The following is a 20,381-nucleotide window of genomic DNA, read 5'->3' as shown; positions in this document are numbered from 1 at the left end:
TGCCCAGCTGGCAATGCTGTGCCTGATGCACCCCAGGACAGGGTTGGCCCTCCTGGCTGCCAGGGCACTGCTGACCCATGTTCAGCTTGCCAGGACCCCCAGGTGCCTTTCCATGGCACTGCTTACAGCATCTCATTTCCCAGTCTGTCCATATGAAGGGATCCAGCACTTTCTCTTGTTGAACTTTATGTAGTTGATGATTGCTCAGACCCCTGATTTATTGAGCTCTTTCTGCAGGGTCTCCTTGCCCTTGGGGGAGTCAACACCTCCTACCAGTTTTGTATCATCTGGGAACTTGATCAGTATCCCTTCCAGTCCTACATCCAAGTAATTTATGAAGATGCTGAAGAGCACAGGGCCGAGGATGGCACCCTGTGGAACCTCACCAGTGACAGGTTCCCAGTCTGATGTCACCCCATTCACTGTAACCCTCTGTGCCTTACCTGTGAGCCAGTTGCTCACACATCCCATGATGTGTTTATCCAGCAGTGGGCTGCACATTTTGTCCAGAAGGATCTTCTAGGAGAAAGCATTGAAAGCTTTACTGAAATCCAAAAAGATTGCATCGACTGACATAAGGATACTTAAAGATCAAGCTAATTCTGATTTCAGATAAATAATCAGTAGATCAGTTTAAATTATCAGTAGATTTTTTTAAAAATCAATTGAACAATAATGGTGTAAGTAAAAATAAATTACAGGAGTGCCTCCCTTTATACTTTACTTTTTCACTTTTCACACTTTTTTTCATTATAATGAAACCACATCAGTTTTGCTCCTGTGGGCTATTTGTCCATGTACATGTTTCCCAGGAACATAAATTTTTTCAGTTTCAAACTGGTAAAAAAAAACTTAAGTGATTTTTATTCAAAAATTCCAAAGTTGGGGTAATTATTTTCTGTGCATTATTTGGTATTATAGATAGTGATTTTTATTCAATCATCTTTTGATGCTGAACTAATTTCTGAAGAATCATGACTGATACAGAAAAGATCCTATAACATGTACTTGCTTTATTACCAAATCCTTAGTATGTTCAGCATGAACCATCTACTGCTTCACTTTATGATTCTTCACAATTAGAACGTGCAAGGCAATATTTTGCTGTGGGGGAAATGAGGATTTTTTAAAATATTTTTTTCTTTAAACATAGCTCTTGCCATGTGTGTAAACAAAAGGAGAAATAGGATGAATGATATGTGCTTGTGTCTTTATTTTTGTGAGAGCACCAGACCAGTTTCCCAGAACAGTCTATCAATACACTACTTCATACAGAAACCTCCAGCAGTATGCCAAAGAAACAAAACTGTCAACATTGGACCTTGCTCTGATTTTTAAATTAATATTACTGTATTTTGTGTTCAGACCATAAATTGTCTTGATCATATCTTGAAATATTACTCAGGAAGTGGCTGCAAGAAGCAAAAGTTGCAAAAGATTTGGACACTAATGTCAATGACTGCAGTAATGCAGAACATTTAATCAGTAAACCTAAAAGCACTTCCCTGAAGAAATAACTTCCCTCTCTATTTAATTCAGAAACTACAAATACAAGAAAATCCATACATTAAGTGCTCTTTTGTCTTGGTTTGCATTAGAAACACATTTTTGCTGTTTTTTCAAAAGTTTCATTCTTTTGAGATTTTAAGAAAACTGAGCTGCTATTGAGGACTAAGTACAGTGTTGATAACAAGAAATTAAACCCTTTCTTTCTGACAAGGTTCTGACCTCTAACACATTCTCAAGAGATAAATACTTACTGCTTTTTTTTGGTTGTTGTTTCCTTTTTAAAAAGACTTACTTCTATCACAAAACACCACCACTTATGTTTAACAGAGCACTACGTGATAATATATGGCTTAGAAATAGACGGACCAATAGAGAAAACCCTGAGAGATCCATCAGGAATTTTGTCCCTCAGGAAGGTTTATTGAAGCTGCCAGAAAAAACCTAAAATGCAAAAAGAGTGCTTTTCCTTCACACTGGCTTGCATGGCAATGTGTTTTGGATTTGTGCTGGAAACAGTGTTGGCAGCTCAGGGGTGTTTTCATGAGCAGCACTTACACACTGTCAAGGTCTTTTCTGCTCCTCACCCCCACCAGTGATTCAGCTGGGCAGGCACAAAGAGTTGAAAGGGGACACATCTGAGACAGCTAACTCCAATTGACCGAAGGGATACCACAGTTCATATGGTATTGTGCGAAACACATAAATCTAAGAGAAGAAGAATAAAGGGGGAAATGTTTGGAGTGATGTCATTTGATTTTCTCAAGTCACTCTTATGAGTGATGGGGCCCTGCTTTCCTAGGAATGGCTGAACATCTGCCTGCCCATGGGAAAATGGGAACAAATTATTGGTTTTGCTTTGCTTATCTGGACAGTTTTTGCATTACCTATTAAACTCTCCTTATCTCAACCCATGTGTTTTCTCACTTTTACCCTTCTGATCCTCTCCCCCATCATGCTGTAAGGAAGTAAGCAAGCAGTTAGATGGGGTGTGGTTCCCAGCTCGGGTTAAACTACAACAGGAAGAAACTTGTTTTGTCCTTCATATTGAAATTACATTACTAATTGATTCATAAATGAAACTACATGTTCATCAGACTGTACTAAGGAAAGGTACTAAGTATTCTTGACTTAGAAAGTATGGAACTGTTAAAAGGTATCACGTATGAAGAAGAAATTTAGGAAATTCTTACAAGAGACCTCAATTTTATAGGTAGTCTTAAAATCTTAGGGAAGTTCTTGTTCAGCATCTGTCTGTGACAGACATAAGACAGGCAAACCTGAATGAAATATTTACATAAGATACAGATTTAAACTTAAGAAAAACAAAGAAGAAAAGGAGTGGTGAAATGCAGAACATAAACTGACTAGTCTGTAATTAGGACCCCACATGTACCCTCCAGGGCAGAACAATAACCAAACCACTAACTCCTGGGAACATAAAAAAACAAGGCAGATTTGGAAACTTCAGTCTAGAAATTCAACAGGACAAGTTTGGAATGGGCCCTATGAAAGATTGTATAAAGGTACAATAAAATACACATCCCAGCAATATCCACCCTTTTGATAAAATTTCTCCATTCCCAAGAACTTACACTATCTTCAAAAGCCTGTGGACAACAATGAAATTCCTAATAAAAATGAAATTATGCTCTTATACTGCAGTACACCACACTAGAAACTACTCAACAAGCAGCTGCATCTAGTTGTATGAATAAGCTCATTGTAATTTATGGTAACGTACAGTTTATATGATTGTATGATGAGCTTATAGTAAAGTCCCAAAAAGGAAATAACTGAATCACATAGCAGGAGACAATTCTTATTATAGATTCAAGTTACTAAATATACAAGTGAAAGGCAGTCTTGTGTTGTGGGAATTATGCAGCTGCCACCTAGTCTATGTTAGGAATTTTGCAGATGCCACTTCAACAGGGCTCAGCCCTAGTTTCCTGCGTGAAGGAGACAGGCCACCAATCTGCTGAGTAAATAACTTGTTTCTTTATCTGACATACAGAGGAGCTTGAGCTGTGTGGTCCAAGAAGGGACTCCCATTCCAGACCACATACCCTAGCTATACTTTGGTTGCTGGGCTGACTTGTCTGAAAAATTACAATGTTCCCTTAGAAATGTTCCTTGGTTCCTAGCTTCATTCTGATTGCATCTGCCACTTTCATCTAGTTTTGTGATTGCATCATTAGCTTTATCGAAAGGTTTACTCTCAGGGAGTTCTTGCAGCCTAAGGCCTCAAGTACTTTAGCTTCAAGTGCTATGCAAGGCTATTAATCCTAACAATTCTCAACACTTGGAAATACACAGTTTATTATTTCCTTAGGGAATGGAAGACTTAATCCAGTGATGGAAAATATCAGACTATGAATTTTATCCACAATTGACATGATACAAAAGAATTCCCATGGTAGTACTAGAAAATTCATGTGTTCAGATTTCATACTTCCATGCAGTTTCTCAGGAATCACATATACAGTACTTTTATGAACATGTTATATGGAGTCTGACTGCCCAGAGGGACAGAGAAGGCCATTCTGTTTCCTGCAGAACAAGTTTTAGTAAAAAAAAAATCCTTAAAATTGAAATCTTGAAAAATTTTGGCTGATGCCAGTAGAGCAACCCTGCTATAAAAAAGGAACCCACAACAATAGATAATACACAGTGAAAGTCTAACTGAAAAAAAAAAAACCAAAACAGAAATAACAAAAATACTTCCTTTTTTACAGAATTTACACAAAATGTCATAAGGAAAGCCATACAGGGAAATTATGAGAATTATGAGTAGATGTTGAGAGCTTAATGCTAAAGACAGAACAAAGTAAAGGTAAGATGCTTATTCTGTACATACAAATAACATTTAAAGGCACTTTAGGTTCATGGTCCTAAGCTAACATTTATGTTTGGATATGCTCAAAAACCATGTTGATACAGAATTTTTTCTGTATTTCTTTTTTCTTCTGTCTACAAGTAGCAACAGCAGGCAATATAGCATGAAATCATATTAACAATAGATCTTATACCAACAGTGAAGCAGCTGTGCCCCCACAGCCCATGGATTTACATGGTGGAGCAAATACCTACCTACTGCCCATGCAGAATACCACACCAGAGCATGTGGGTGCCTGAAGGAGGCTGTGACCCCACAGAAAGAAGCCCACACTGGAGAAAGTTTGTTGGCAGGACTTGGGACCTCACAGTGGCCCACAACGGAACAGTCTGTTCCTGAAGGACTGCACTTTGTGGAAGGGACCTATGCTGGGGCAGTTCATAAAGAACTGCAGATTATGGAAGAATCTTCACAATGGAGAAGTTTGTGGAGGACTGTCTCCCATGACAGGGACTCCACACTGGAGCAGGGAAAGACTGTGAGGAATCCTCCCCCTGAGGAGGAAGGAATGGCAGAAACAACACATGAACTGACCACAGCTTCCATTCCTTGTCCCCTGTCTCACTTGCAGAGAGAAGATAGAGAAAATCAGGAGTGAAGCTGATAATGGAAAGAAGGTAAGGGGAAAGGTGTTTTTTTTGATTTAGTTTTATTTGTCATTAACATGACATTACTCTGATTTGATCAGTAATAAACTTATTTCCGCAAGTTGGGTGTGTTTTGCCTGTGACAGTAATTGCTGAGCAATGTCTCCCTGCCCTTCTTTGACCCACAAGCTTTTTATTATATTTTTTTCTCTCCTCTGTCCAGCTAAGGAAAGGGAGTGATGGAGCAGCTTTGGTGGGCACCTGGCATCCAGCCAAGATCAACCCACCACACAGCTGTAATAACAGTTTTGATGCCTTGAGAGGCTGACCTTGGAACAGAGACTAGACAGAGTTAAAGGAATAAAGTAGGTATTTGTTAAAAGGCCTTAAAGGATACACCTTGGGTAGTACAAGAGCCTGACCAGGGCTACACCCAAAATGGACCCAGAATCCCAGAATGGTCACAAAAATTGATGACCAGTCACAAGGTTTCACACTTTTTTTTTTTTTGTTCATTTGCATATTGGAGTTAATTGTCTAGTTATAGCTTCAGGTTATGAAGTTCCATCCTCCTTGTTCCTATCTTCAGTTGCCCCTTGTTTATACCTTTTGGGCCCGAAGCTTGTAACAGTTGTCCTTGGTCTCAAGCTGGAAATGGATTGTTTTGTCTACCTACCTCGTGAAGAGAACTTACTAACACTTAATATGAAGCTCAGAGCTATACACCTAGACAGTACAGAATCTAAAAAATTTGAAAGCTAAAACCCAAGGCATCAGCTTCAATAAAGCAAAGAAGGAGAAATGAAACAAACTTCTGTGGGAAAGCTGACTTGTGAAACCATCAATAGACAATCAAAAGAAAGGCTTGAGCAGACCACTGTGGATACACAGTCTGCAGTCCTTTCAGAAGTCTGCAGTTGGACCACCTGTAAGCAATTGTGAGACCAAGCTCTGAAATTTGTGAAATGTTTCAAAAGTGTAGAGAAAAAGTGAAACCAATTCAAATATTAGTTCAGAATTCCTGATGTATACATACACACAGATCTGCATATATGTATGTATTTATTTATGGTTATATACATAACATCAGTTTTGATTTATTATTACTTTGGGAGAGGGGACTTTCTAAGACAAATTATATTTTCATAAATAAAATTTGAAATAGTTCAGAGTGTTGAAGTTTTTCTTATTTGTTAGTGTCTTAGGAGAACCTTGACTTGATTCTCCTTCTGGTTAAAATATTGTCTTTGCCAGGCTACACCAGGCTGAGCTTTCACCACTCTTGCCAAAGCAGTCAGCAGGAGGAGTTTTTCATTCCCCCAACAGACATGGTAACATCAGGCTTGCTTCTCACCTTTTCAATGAAATCAGCAAGTCGTACTTCTTAACTGGATCAGAGTAACAAAAAGTAATCTAAGTGGTTCAATTTGGTTTATTTGGCAAAGTTGGTGGGGTGAGGTGGGAGGCCTCTGCAAGAACAATTCAGGGGATGCCTCGTATGGGACACAGTGTGTTCCAGACAATTCCAAGATGGACCCACTGCTATCAAACACTGAACCTGTCAGTGACACTGGTGGCACCTCTGTGATAACGCATTTCAAAAAGTGTAACAACCGCTCTACAGCAGCTGTGAGAGAGAAGAGTGAGAAAAATATGAAAAAAACAGCCCTATGGGCACTAATGCCAGCAATGAAGGAGGGGGAGGAGGTGCTTCAGGTGCTGGAGCAAGGTTCCTCTGCAGACCCTGGAGAAGAACATAGTGGAGCAGGTTGTCTCCCTGCACCCCATGGATGACCACAGTTGAACAGATAACCACATGCAGCCCACGGAAGATCTCATAAGGAGCAGCTGGGTATGTGTTTTGAAGAAGGCTGTAGGCAGTAGAAGGCTCATTCAGGAGGAAGCTCCTGGCAGGAGCAGCTACCTGGGGCAGGAACCCCTGCTGGAGAAGTCTGTTCCTGAAGGACAGCAGCCCATTGAAAGGACCCACACTACAGCAGTTTGTGAAGGACATGAAAGGGAAAAATAGCACCAGGATAATGGACTGGCAGAGAGGAGCAGTTAACAATGACAATCATTGTTCTTCATGCCCGTGCAGCACTCAGGAGGGAAGAAGTAGGAAGAGTCAGAAATGAAGGGGTGAAGTTGAACCTGAATAGAAACCAGAGTGACTAAGGGGAACATATTTTTAATTTTGTCCTTTTTTTCCCCCTCTCACCATTGCACTCTATTTTTAATTGACAGTAAATTAATCTTTCCCAAGCTGAGTCTGTTTTGACCATTATGGTAACAGGTGAGTAATCTCCCTGGCTTTATTCCAATCCATGAGTTCTCCATCTTATTTTCACATCCTGTTCTGTGAAGGAAACAAAGTAAGAGAACTGGGTAGGCATCTGGCAGCAAGCCAAGGTCAAACCCACCACAGTGGTAGAACAAGAGGCCCCTATTTTACCCAGTGTATGTTTTACAGTAATTTTGGCAACTCAGGGTTGCAATCCACTCCATATTATTTTTGTTTCTGTAATTAGTACCAACTGCCAGCCAGTGTCGTGGAAGAAATTTGTCCTAGCATGTCCTTGATCATGCAGTACTGACACAGTCCATTCATATTAAACTTATTTTAAACTTACCTGAAAAATTTGCCTCTCAAACATGACCTTCCATAATGAACTTTAGGCATGAGCCACTCTTGTCCCTACAAATTAATACTGACCCACATCAGTAGACATTTTGTCCCAAAGAGAAGCACACTACAATGTGCTTTAGACATGCTTTTCTTTATTTTCAAAAATGGGTTGAGGTGTCTTCCATCAGACAATATGTTGTGTTAAAATGGTTTTGGCAGCTGCAATCATCTTCTTTGGACCTTTACTTCAGCACATGGTGTTCGCATTTTTGGCACACTCCACCCCCACCCCCGATTTATGTGGAGGTTCAGTCTTGAAGAGTTCATCTGCAAATTAAAGATTACTTTTTTCCCCTGCTCAGGTACAGAGCAAGCAGAATTGGGAATCTAGGACAAGAACATTAAGTCTCATAAACTTTACAACAAAGGTAAATGTTGCTAGGGACGTTTATGGAGAAGATAATAAAAAATTCTTGCTTTTTGTTCACTTTCATCATTATTTTGCCTCTAAGTTCCACTTTTTCTATTGTTTTGTCCGTCAATAATTCCAAAATTGTGAACATCATAGCTTTTTTCTTTTGTTTTACAGCTGCCATACAGTCACATCTGTCACTGGCCTGTCACATGGCAGAAAGTGTAGTTTGTGGACCCTGTCATCTTCATATTCCAGACTCAAGGTTAGAAGAGTAAAAACCAGGCACAAACTCATTTCATCCATTTTTTTTTTTTCAGGAACAGCTAACAAAAACTATCCATGACAGAACTGTAAGTGAAACACAGTCCTTGAAATGTCACAAAGCTGCACTAAAAACATGATGGGTCTCTGCCAGCATAGTCAGACAAGGATCACAACCTCTGTAATTATGTCAGTGTACAGAGAACTCCATTTGTTACTTGTGCCAAAGTTAGAGAATAACAGACTTCTTAACATCAGTCCTCTACCTGAAATAATTACACGCAGTAATGACTTTAATGCCTTTTTTTTTCTCTCCACAGGAAGTACTTGTTAGACTGTACTTTGTTAGTCCACCAATATCTATCAACTCTAGTTGGTGACTTTGCATCAGACATCTTTGCATCTGTAGCTTTGTAAGTAATTAGGGCAGGGTGGATGGAAAACAGTGCAAACACCTGCCCCTAAAGCTTACCCAATTCATTCTCTTAAGAATACTGGTGTTCAGCTCTACTGCTTGTACTGCAATTGCAATATTGTGATTTTTGCAGGCGGTTTAGCAAGAGAACAAATACTTAAATTTACGTTATGATTTATTTTTCTCATTTACATGTAAGACAAACAAGATACAGTCACTGTCTACAATAATAAATCATTAGTAATTATAAAACATTACTCTTCATAGGGAAAATTAATAGGAAATCTTGCACACTCCTCCAAATTTCTGTCTCCTGCTAGAAACTTCTCTTACCAGCTTCTGCTAGGTTTACGGATAAAAGGCCTTTTTGGCATGGTGCTTCACGAACAATCAGAAGTGAACAAGAAGCTCAGGCCTGTAAATAATAGACACACTAGAAAACCATCTTTCCCCCCATATCTGTCAGGAAAAGGGGAAAAAGGAAGAACTGCCAAGCTGGCATGCAATTACACAGTAATTCTTTACCAGCATATATATATATATATATATATACATTATCTTGACAACATGATGATGAAAATTTGAGCTGTTGCAGTCCATTTCTAAAATAAACTGTCTGATCCAAGTGGATGGATCTGATGTGTGGAGACAATTCCCTCTTCTGCTGGCAATGTGTTCCAGTAAGAGCCTTGAAAGCTAATCTCATTTTCTTGTTAGCTTCCTGTCTCTTGATCAGTGCAGATGCAGGACCTCTCAATACAATCTCACAGTTGGGATGAGAAATGGCCAGGAGAGTTCATTAAGTGTGCTTCCAGCTGCCAAATCAAGCTGCACGCCAGATAATGCTGATGTGCAAGGATTTTTGAGGAATTCTGTAAGCACTGTTCAAGCTGCTGCAGGCTGCAGTACTTGGAGTTTTTTGATGCGGCACACGCTCTCTTTGAACTTTTCATTTCCTTGAAATTTAATTTTCTGTTTTCCTCCAAAGTACTTCGCTCAAATAATAAGGGGCTTGCCCCTAAGCTCCACCTTCATCTTTCACAGCGCTCCACACCCCGTGGTGAAGTGACAAAGCGAACAAGAAATCAGTGTCTTCTTCACACTCTGCCTAGGCACGTCTTACTCTTCACCGCTGCAAGTTTCGTGCACCCCCTCCCAGCCACGTCTGCTCCCCTTCCGTCTCTCGATGTTCCCTCACGGAGCTCTGCCGAGCCCACATGCAGCAGCAGGCGAGTGCCGGGCTGCGCAGTGCCGCGGCAGGAACACCGGCCCCGCCGGCGCCCCGCTCCCCAAGGCGCGGCTGCTACAACCGCCCCGAGCCCGCCCAGCGCCTTCCCCCCGTGACACCCGGCCCCCAGCCCCGGTGGGTGCGCGGTCGTTTGGGGCTGGGAACCACGAGACAGCCCTTCGATCTCATGAGCCGCAGAGGAGTTGGTCCTATGTGGGTTCCAACGTTACCAGTACTACAGGAGGAAGCGTTAAAGAAAGCAACAGAAAGGATAAACAAACGCAGTTGCCACGGTCTCCGTGCGGGTGAGGTCGGGGCCGGGCGGGGCGCGGAGAGGCAGGGGAGGGACGCTGGGCGCGGCCGCGGCGTCGCGGAGGGCCGGGCCAGCAGGACCCGCGGGTGGGTTCCGGGCGGGGACCCGCAGCCCAGGGCAGGAGCCGGAGTCCGGCTCGGGGCCGCGCCCGCCGGGGAGGTGTCCGGGCTCTGTGCCTGCCCCTGGGCTGCTCCGCACCTGGTGCTGTGGGCGTACCGGGAGCGGTCCCGAAGCGGGTGGCGGCGCGGGCTGGTCTGGAGCATCGCTCTTCCCGGGCGCCGTACCCTGCGAAGCCTCGCAGTATTACTCCAGGAGCCGCCGTATCGTCGGGCAGGTGCTGCACTGAAGGGTAGGGAGACGCATCTGTTGTGCCTCTGTCCTTTTTTCCCTTCTTTCCTTCTTTTTTCCCCCCATGTCTTTTTTCTTTCCTTACCCCTTTCCCTCTCTCCCCTTCCTTCCCCTCCTCTATCTCCTCCCCCCCCCCCCCCCCCGCCCCCACTTCAGCTCTCTCCTTTTTGGTTCCACTTACGTCCTTTTTCCTCTTTCTTTCTCCTGTTCTTCTCATTTCCCTTTTCCCCCTTCTTCCCCTGCTTTTTCACTCTCACACCTCCTTTTTTCTTTGTTTCGTTTTCCCACTCTCTCTCTGTCTGTCTTCCGACCCTCAGTTCGCCTTTTCCCGCGGCGGTGCATGCAGGAAACCCCGGGTAGGCTGTTGCCCTCCGGGCTGGGTGTTCGCTTGGTGGGAAATCTGCTGGCGATAACAGGGTTTAGGGTTCATGATGCTCCTAAGGTGTTGCAGTTGTAGATTGTGCTGCCTTTTTTTCTCTCTCTCTCTCTCTCTCTCTCTTTAACTCAGTGTTACTGTGAAAACCCTGAAAAAAGTTCTTTTTGGTCAGAATTTTAAAAAAAGTTAGTTAGAAGTTTGTAAATAGGTGTTTTTTTGTTTTTTTTTTGTGGCCCAGGTTGGGTGAGAGGACTGAAAAAGAAGGCTGACAGGAGACTCAGTTATGCTCTGGCACTTTGCCTTTTTTCAGCGTTACTCAGAAAAGTGGACTTTGTGGGAAAGAGGAGGAGTGGCAGCAGGAGGGAATTGCCATTTTGGAGCCTGCTATTTTAAATTTAATTTTTAATGGAATATGAGGTATTTGACCACAGAGCTGGCAAGAATGAGAGTCAGAAATGGTAGTGAGAGAAGAGGGGACAAATCTAGCTTTTGTGTCTTTCAACTTGAAAATCTTTGTGAAAAACAGTGCAGTATTTGTAGCTCAAGTTGGAGATCACTTAGATTGCTTTCGAAAGCAGGTCTATACAAAAGAAAGTATTTTCTCCTCAATGATTAGCTATTCTGCCTATAGTGTATACCAGTTACCAGCATAATGTCTTTCCTACAATAATCTGAATTATTTGGGGTAATACTCACTTGCTGAGGCCAGAAGAGCCAAAAGTTGCTAAAAAACCTGATGAATACCTTTGCCAAGTGTGCCTTTTTTTTCTAACATAGACCAAATGCAATGCAAACATACAGGCTAAAGATTTACAGTCTATTTGCTGAAAATACTGAGCAAAATCCTGCTCTCCAGTTTTGTTTCCACTGCTAGAAACCCACCATTAGAAAACCCACTGCTAGTCTTATTAAAAGAGTTCATTTCATTTTTTTAATAATCCCTCTCAGATTTGCTTTGGATTTCAACATAAATGAAAAGCTCTCCCTTTATTCTGGTTCATAAGCTCCTGAAACTGAGAACACCTAACTATCAACATAGAATTCTGTCTTAGAAAAGGCAGAAAAATGTAGTGCCACAAAAATGTATCCTACCCAGTAGTAGAAGTGAAGTAACTTTCAGTGTTAGGTACTTCATAGCTCCAGATACACCACTTTTTGCAATGTGCAGCATTATTATACATAGAATAATTGTGGTGCTGTTAGAGGAACTTAATAAGACAAACAGAAACCTCATCTTGGAAAACTGTGATAGAAATCTCAGGAAGTTCACTGATGATTCTTTAGCTCACTGATGAGCTATAACTGTAGGTATGGCTTTAAAATGCTGGCTTCTCCATAGGGATTAAGAAAATCTCAGAATATTTTCTATGTTGTGTTTGAAGAGGGATCCCAGTACTCAAAAATTGGACAGCTTCTTCCTTCTGCCTTCCTACTGGTTTTATAGATTACCTTTCCTGCCAGTGTGTCCCGTTATGAAATACAGCATTGTCACAATGCAGCAATGAGCAAAATTTTTTATGTGGGCATGAGGAATGCAGCAACTGCTCTCTTCCTGACGATTATAGGTCCTACTTTAGAATAATGTGAAAAAAACAGGTGTGTATTTTACCTTGAAGTAGACAAAGTGTACAAATTACCTTGAGGAACACCTGGCAGTTCTACTGCATGTTAAATTGGCCAACATTAGCTTAAAGATTTCATTATTTTTTGTTTTGTGATTTGTACTTGCAGTGTTAGTAGCCTTAAGGTAAAACCTATCTTTTTGTCTATACTAAGAGTCACAGGCTTCTTGAGGTAGGAACTGGTCACTGAATAACTTTGCCACAACATCTTTACTCTTAGTTGAAATTCCTTACTGTTAGCTCTATCTGTGGGGCCTCTAAGGACAGACAGGATTGGAAATCGTAATAAGGTTTTGAACTGTTCTGCAGAAGGTTTACGTGATACAGTAGTATAAAAGAGTACTAGAAAGGCTAGTAAAACTGACTGCTTTTTCAATTTACAGTAAACACAGTGTATGTTCATGTGAGTGTTATTAATTTTTTGAAACAGAAATATTTTAGTGTTAGATTCCTAACAATTGAATAGAATATCTTCAAATAACCCGGAGGTTTGAATTTATTTTTTTCATTTTTTTAGCTCTGAAAAAACAGTTGTCTACTTTTCGCTACTCTCAGTATTTAATTTCCATATATTGGTGGATGTAGCAGTACTAGTCACTTGTGGAGTTTTGTTTAAAACTGTCTTCCAAGATGACAAAGGACTATAAATGTGTTGGGGTTTTTCTGTAAAAAGAGAGTGTATTTTCCTTTTTTATTGTTTTTTTGAGCACCTCTGAAGGAAAAGCATCTACTCCTACAGAGTGTTGTCAGTTGCAGACAACTGTGCCCACATGAAACCCTGCTGCATATGATTTCAGAATTAAGGGTCCCATAAAGGCTTATGGTAAGCCAACTATGGAGCTTTTGACCAGTTCTCATTTTCACTAAGACCCAAGACTCAACACTACCTAACAGAACAAATATGAGTTCTTGGATTGATTTACAGGCATATCTACTTTCCAGATTGTGCTACTTGGTGTCATGGAAAGCTGAGTAAATGACTTACGTGCCTGGCAGATCTCTGCAGTCCACGAAGTCTGTCTGTGTTTATGCATATTTGTGTTTGTACAAGCTGCTTACTGCTTTGAAAATCACTTCCTTATCAGAATGAATGTTCTGCATTACTGAATCTGAATGGAAGCACGGTAATTGTAGCAACTACAGGATGCTTTGAAGCATTCTAGATATGTTAGGACTTCCCAACAAATCCATCTTCGTGGCCCCACTGACTAGAGAGCTCCCCAGAGGCCATCTGGTTGGATCTGTTGTTGCACCCCTCCTGGCCCAATGTTTGGGTGCCAGAGATGGGACTGGGGTTGCTCCTTCCACCAGTAGCACATCATGGTGCTGGAGCAGTGGTGCGGTGAAGCTGCAGAGGTTGTGCTAAGCCAGTGGCCAGAGACTGGTGTCCTGGCTGCTGGAGTAGTGGTGCCCTGCTGGCTGTGCACCCTCACAAGCATCCTCATTTGTAGGACCAGCAGCTCCAGTCCAACCTGTCTGCACAAAACCTCCATATCAGCTCTGGTCCCCCTCCAAGCTCTGGTATACTGTTGTAAAAATGTTTTGTCTGGTGGGATTTTTTCCTTTGTTTTGGATATTTTGGGCAGTTTTTGTTTTGAAGACGTAGGTTTCTCTTGGAATTTTGTGTTTGCTAGAAATCAAGCTGAAATTACCTTGGTTTTGTTTAGTCATACCATACAGTTTGTAGAAAGCAATAAAGAATAATTTTGGCAGAAAAGAGGGAAGTGGGCAGCTAACTCAGCCTTTGTACTAACTCCCCCAGCTACCAGCAACGGCTTTATGTTTCCCCTTTCAACGACGTCTGCTTCAGAAATTCAGATTTTGACTTGAGGAGAAAGCAGTAGAAAAAGGAAGTGGGTCATGTATGTAAATTCTGCAACTGAAGTTCATTTGAGAGTGAGAGGAAGGCTGCCAAATGAAGCATTTCCTCCATAGCTTTGCAAACCTTCCTCCACCTTTCCCACAGTGCAAAGTGCTGCCTCTGACAAGGTAGTTCTGTAGTGTGTGCATTAAGGCTGAGCAGAGCTAAAGCTTTAGTGATGTTAAAAAAGCTTAACTGAATGCAATCTGAAACTATATTAATGAGTGTTCTATGCTCAGTAAGTGAATTAGGTGTATTATTAGATGAAAGGCAACAAATCTTACCCTCTAATGATCAGCTTTTGTGAATGGGATATGATCAGATTTTAGGACTTTGAAATTGTGAGCATAAATAAATAGTAACTTGTTAAAATTGGTCCGAGGAAGCAGTGTGCCAGTGAGAGAAATTTACAGGGGAAAAAAATTTCACATAAAGATAAGAGCCATATTAATGTGTAAGTGTTTGTAGATCTCTCATTTTGGTATCATGAAAATGCTGTGTCTGATTATTCTGAGCTTTGAACAATAGGGGAATTGCACCCAGCTGGGTATACAAGGTCTTTCTGAATGGGATTCTTTATCCTACACTCAACTAAGTCTTACTCTTAAATGGGAGCAGGAAAGACTTCTTAGCAAGCTTTTTTTGAAAATTTTAGGTGAAGACTGCCATGGTCACTTTCAATTAAGACCATCTCCCTCTATTGGGACAGTGATGGGTTGGTAATCTTCTCGAGTGTGTGTTATTTCTCAAAGCTATAAAATGCTTCTCAGTGCTCCTATAAAAACTAAGAATAGGATAAAATAATAGTGCTAACAGCCTAAAGAAAGGATTCCAATGTCTATCAGCTAAAGTATCACAAATATAACTGTATTTGACGTACACTTTAACTTCTAGAAACATCTTAATTTTTAAGTTGGTAGGCAGAATACAGTAATTGAAGGTTAAGCAGTATCACAGGCTTCATCCTATGAAAATATATACACAATGGACACTATCACATATTTAGTCTCCTTCCTTTGTTAATTTAATATGTGATAAATGTTATTTTGGAGGATTAGATCTACTAGTGAAAACAAGCAGGACATTGAGTACAAAAGTGTGTGATAAGTTACAAAGCGTGTTAAAACATGTTCTAAATTATGTTGCTGTGTTCGATGTCACATTGCAAATTGAAAGACAGAATTCTGGAATTTTCTTTTTAATTTTTTTTTTTTAATTCAAGGTGTAAGACCTCATAGTTAAAATTTCCCTCTGTGTGCTTTCCATTGTAATTGCATGCTAGCTCACTGGGCTACTTTTGTTAAGTTTTAAGTTTTAAATTTCCTTCCAGTTTGACTTTACTGTACATGAAAAATATACTGTGAACAAAGGTCTGCCTTCCTTAAAATAGATTAGAAATACAGGATAAAATATTTGCCATTGTAATTCGGAAAACAAAGTACACTTCAGTGTAAATAAAACGTTTATATGATGCTGTTAGTGACAAATTTATGTCTACTTTGTGGTCTCTGCTTGCTGTTGGCTTGAAATACAAAATATTTGACTATAATACTTCCTGATTCTCATAGCTGTGCTAGACATTTGTGCAGTGTTCCACACCTTCATCCCACCTGCTTCTTCCCTCAGTCAGTTTGCAGTGCCATGGGCAAAGTGGTGGACCCAACGTGTAGTGTATCCCAGGCAGCATTACTAAGGAAAAACTCTGTGATTTCATGCCTCAGTTTCCTAAATGCACCTGTTCTAAGATCTGCAAGTAGCAGTTTAAGAGCCACAGTTTAGGAATTAAAACTTAAAAATATCCTCGGGTAGCTTAAAGAAAATAGGGTGGAAAAGGAAATGCTTCGCTGCAAAACACAGCAGTGGACACAATACACACCTATTTTTCTTAAACAGAGTTTCTTACCAGTTAAAAAGGTTATTCTGAGGCACTGTCTTTTTTCTTTAAAGTAGTAAAAATGTAAGAAGACTTGTATCTCTCAAATACTTTATATTTCATAAAGATTCACATTTTAAGATTCACATTTTGGAAGACATTCTCTGTGAACTGTGTGGGCTTTTGCAATTAGAGGCTGGTTTGAAATTCAAACCCTGCACTAAATTATTGGGCAGTGAATTTGTGATTAGAAGTGGCATCTGAGTAGCAGTGTAAGTTATTTAAGGATATCCTGTTCTTGATCAATTTACCTGCATGAGATAGTACTTTAAAAAAAAGAAAGGCACACAGTTCTGCAATACAGTTCTAGGGTGCAGTTTTCTCAACAACTACAGCTGTAGCTGCTACACAGCTGGAGTGATTCTATTCACAGAGTACTTAAACAGAAAAAAAGGTGCTTAAAGAGTAACAGAACTAACAAACAAAAATTATCTAGTGCTTGTGCAGTAAAGTAGAAAATAAAATTGGCTAAAAATCTTCTTAAAACCCAGCATTGCAGCATACCTCCACATAAAAGTAATTGCTGAATAAGAACAAGTGTGTTTAAATGATGGTAATGCAGCACTGCTGTGCACTTAGATGAGTGCACTTGCAGTGACTTGATACAAATCAGCTAGAGATACAGGTCATAAGTATTGCCTCTTACTTTATAAACCTATTTCAGCAATTCAGTAACAGTTTTTCTCCCAACTCTGAAAACTGAGATGCCCTATTGTAATAACTTTTTTTTCTTGCCCTTCTCATCAGCTCTTCCCTGGTGGTATTTCTAAACTCATATGAAGGATGTTGAAGAGACTGTCTCACATAAAGATCTTGAAAGGCTGCAGGGACTTCTTTGCCAGTGAGAACTAAAGCATGACTGCCATCCAGGAAGTGAGTGGTAAGTTTAGTGATAAAGAAATCTATGTCAACCTTGAAGTGGGTATTAAACATTCTTGTCAAAAGAATGCTCTAAAATGCTCTAAAGCATGAATGAACAAGAAATACTTGTATCTGACTTCAATTTTGTTTTAGATGCAACTGAATCACCTCTATTTTCTTACTGAACTTCAGTTTGTAGTGTTAGTACTGTAGAAGTTTCATGAAAACTGTATGCTTCTCCCAGTGTTTTTCTATTAAAAAATTATTTGTTAATTTTTAATTTTCAACACAATATTTTTTGCTGAACTATTCAGTTTTTTACTGTCACTAAATAAGAATGTAATTATTAGTCACTTAATTTTTTAAAGAAGCCTTTTAGTCTAAGAATGACTATCATATTCCATTTTGTTTTAGGATTTTTCCTTCCATTTCCCTGAAAAAATTGCCAAAATCCTGAGAAACCAATTTTTTTTTTGGAAGTTGTTGAAGCTCTTATGAATAGAGAAGAGGATATTTTTTTTTAGCCCTATAAAGCTACCTGGTATTTGAAATGCTGAAGAGGAAATTACGGTTTTGCCACAACTCCCGTTTCAGGCTTTTCTTGGGTCTAACTCTCATTTTAGTAATAATTTCAGTTTTGAAAGTTAGCCAGAAAGAAGACTTCCTAAATCGAAGACATCTGGAGCTAACAAAAGAAGATCCTATTAGTGATGTTAACTGCACCAAGATTATTGAGGGGGATATAGAAGAAATACAAAAGGTACAGCTTGAGGCATTATCAGTGTCATTTAAGAAACGTCCCAGACTAACAACAGATGATTATATTAACATGACTGCAGACTGTGCGTCCTTCACCAAAACTAGGAAATACATTATGGAACCTCTTAGTAACGAAGAAGCCGAATTTCCAATTGCTTACTCAATAGTGGTTTATCACAAAATTGAGATGCTTGATAGACTTCTAAGATCAATCTACGCTCCACAGAATTTTTACTGCATTCATGTAGATAAAAAGTCTCCAGAATCCTTTTTTGCTGCTGTGAAGGGAATAGTCTCATGTTTTGATAATGTCTTTATTTCCAGCCAGTTAGAGAGTGTGGTATATGCTTCATGGAGCAGAGTGCAGGCAGACATTAACTGCATGAAAGATCTCCACAGAAGAAGTTCAAACTGGAAATACCTAATAAACCTATGTGGTATGGACTTTCCTATAAAGACCAACCAGGAAATAGTAGAGAAATTAAAAGCCCTTAAGGGTGAAAACAGCTTGGAAACAGAAAAAATGCCTATTTATAAAGAAGTAAGGTGGAAGAAACACCATGAGATTATTGATGGTAAAATAAAGAACACAGGCATAGACAAACAACTACCACCTCTCAGTACTCCAGTTTTTTCTGGCAGTGCCTATTTTGTAGTTAGCAGGAGCTTTGTAGAATATGTACTAGAAAACAGCAAAATACTTAAGTTCATTGAGTGGGCGAAAGATACTTACAGCCCAGATGAGTACCTGTGGGCAACAATTCAGAGAATCCCTGAAGTCCCAGGCGCGTTTTCTTCTAGTGACAAGTACGACGTTTCTGACATGAATGCACTGGCCAGGTTTGTCAAATGGCAGTACTTTGAAGGTGATGTGTCCAAAGGTGCACCCTACCCTCCATGCAGTGGAGTTCATATTCGCTCTGTCTGTGTGTTTGGAGTAGGAGACTTGAACTGGATGCTACGAAACCACCACTTATTTGCTAATAAGTTTGACACTGATGTCGACCCTTTTGCAGTGAAATGCTTGGAAGAGTATTTGCGGCACAAAGCTCTGTATCTGCAAAAGAACTGAAATGTGTGCTCCTGTTAGGAAACATAGCTACAAATACTCTACTGCGACTTACTTTAACGTGTTACAGCAATCGTGGTGATGCTGATAATGGGTGTAATGGCTCCCACCATGTTGGTGTGGTGGTGCTCATGCCCTGCCTTGCCCACGGACAAAGGGCAGAAAAGACGTGTCTCAAGTATGCCTTGTGGCACACTGAGGTTTGGAGCTTTAGATACAAAATCAGACAGCAGTTTTTGGAAAGCCAGCTATTTGGAATATTTATTGTCTAGAAGTTATAATTAATGGACTTCCTTTGGCTAAACTGTTTTAAGGCACAGAAAATGCGTGTTATTCGTGGTTATTCTCAATTTTTTTTTTCCCATGAATGTAATGCTAGCTGGAAGAGAAAGATGAAGGGGTGGGGTACAAAGCAGCTGGACTGCACTTCATACTGAATACTAAAAGATCTCAGGAATATAACATTAGAAATTATCTAAAAGCTATGCAAAAGGGGATATGCAAAGCCAGCTGTTACCATTTTACTTAGATCTGTTTGCTGCAGTTCTGTTACATGTAATTCTTAATCCTCCTGAAAATTTTGTCTTCAGCATGGAGTATTAAAGAATTCAAATCTTTTATATTCTTAAAGCACCCTGATATTGTGATATAAAGTTTATACTCTAGTTTGTAATTACATCTTCTCAGGAAAACTTCAGTTTTGTGCCTGATGAGATTTAGACTTGTAATTTTACATTTCTTACACTATGGGGAGTTTTGCTTTTGTATCCAAAATAGCTGAAGTTTCTCAGAACTTAAAGAGCTGCAGTAGTGTCTAAATATTACTGATGGAACTGCTGGTTTCTGCTTTCTGTCAAGCATTCCAGATTATTTTAACACTAAGTACAGAAAAAATAAAATTATTTTTTTTAATGATATTGTCTCTTCCTACAATTGAAGTCTCCTCTGAAAATACCACAAATAAATTCTAATGATGAAGGCCAAAGATATTTTTGGTATAGTTTTCCATACATGACTGAAGCTGCAGCTTACATAAGCCCTGCCTTTCCTCCATATGATCATTTGTGCTTGTTTAGGTTTAACTTGTTCATCTGATTTTAACTCCAGTTAGTGCTGCAGTGTGGCACAGAAGCTTGGGGATGAAAGAAGAGGACACTGAGGGATGATATTATTTCCTTCTGTATCAATTCAGATTTGTCGTGCATAGTTACTGCGAGCTGTCTCATTCCTGAGATGGCAGTGGACTTCATTACAAGTATTAGCAAATGGCAAAACAGACTAAATATTTTTATTTGTGAACTG

At 40.0% G+C, this 20,381-nt stretch overlaps 1 protein-coding gene across 4 annotated transcripts; it reads left to right on the top strand.

Moving 5' to 3' along the window:
* The first annotated feature begins 10,068 nt into the window (after positions 1-10,068).
* On the top strand, positions 10,069-19,994 carry GCNT1 (glucosaminyl (N-acetyl) transferase 1). Of its 4 annotated transcripts, none has more exons than XM_054004256.1 (4): positions 10,069-10,247; positions 14,359-14,458; positions 17,138-17,270; positions 17,666-19,994. In XM_054004256.1, exon 4 carries the CDS (start codon positions 17,802-17,804, stop codon positions 19,080-19,082), a length of 1,281 nt encoding a protein of 426 aa, XP_053860231.1. In that variant the 5' UTR covers positions 10,069-10,247; positions 14,359-14,458; positions 17,138-17,270; positions 17,666-17,801; the 3' UTR covers positions 19,083-19,994. The 4 variants fall into 4 exon arrangements, with proteins under 4 accessions (XP_053860231.1, XP_053860230.1, XP_053860229.1 ...); XM_054004255.1 differs by having other exon boundaries at positions 10,070-10,242; XM_054004254.1 differs by lacking the exon at positions 10,069-10,247 and adding an exon at positions 10,326-10,599.
* Positions 19,995-20,381: the final 387 nt, after the last annotated feature.

Source organism: Vidua macroura, chromosome Z (genome assembly GCF_024509145.1).
Source record: "Vidua macroura isolate BioBank_ID:100142 chromosome Z, ASM2450914v1, whole genome shotgun sequence".
In the NCBI taxonomy this organism is placed as follows: Eukaryota; Metazoa; Chordata; class Aves; order Passeriformes; family Viduidae; genus Vidua; species Vidua macroura.
Note: the sequence above shows the minus strand (reverse complement) of the source record. Positions and strands in the feature narration are given on the sequence as shown.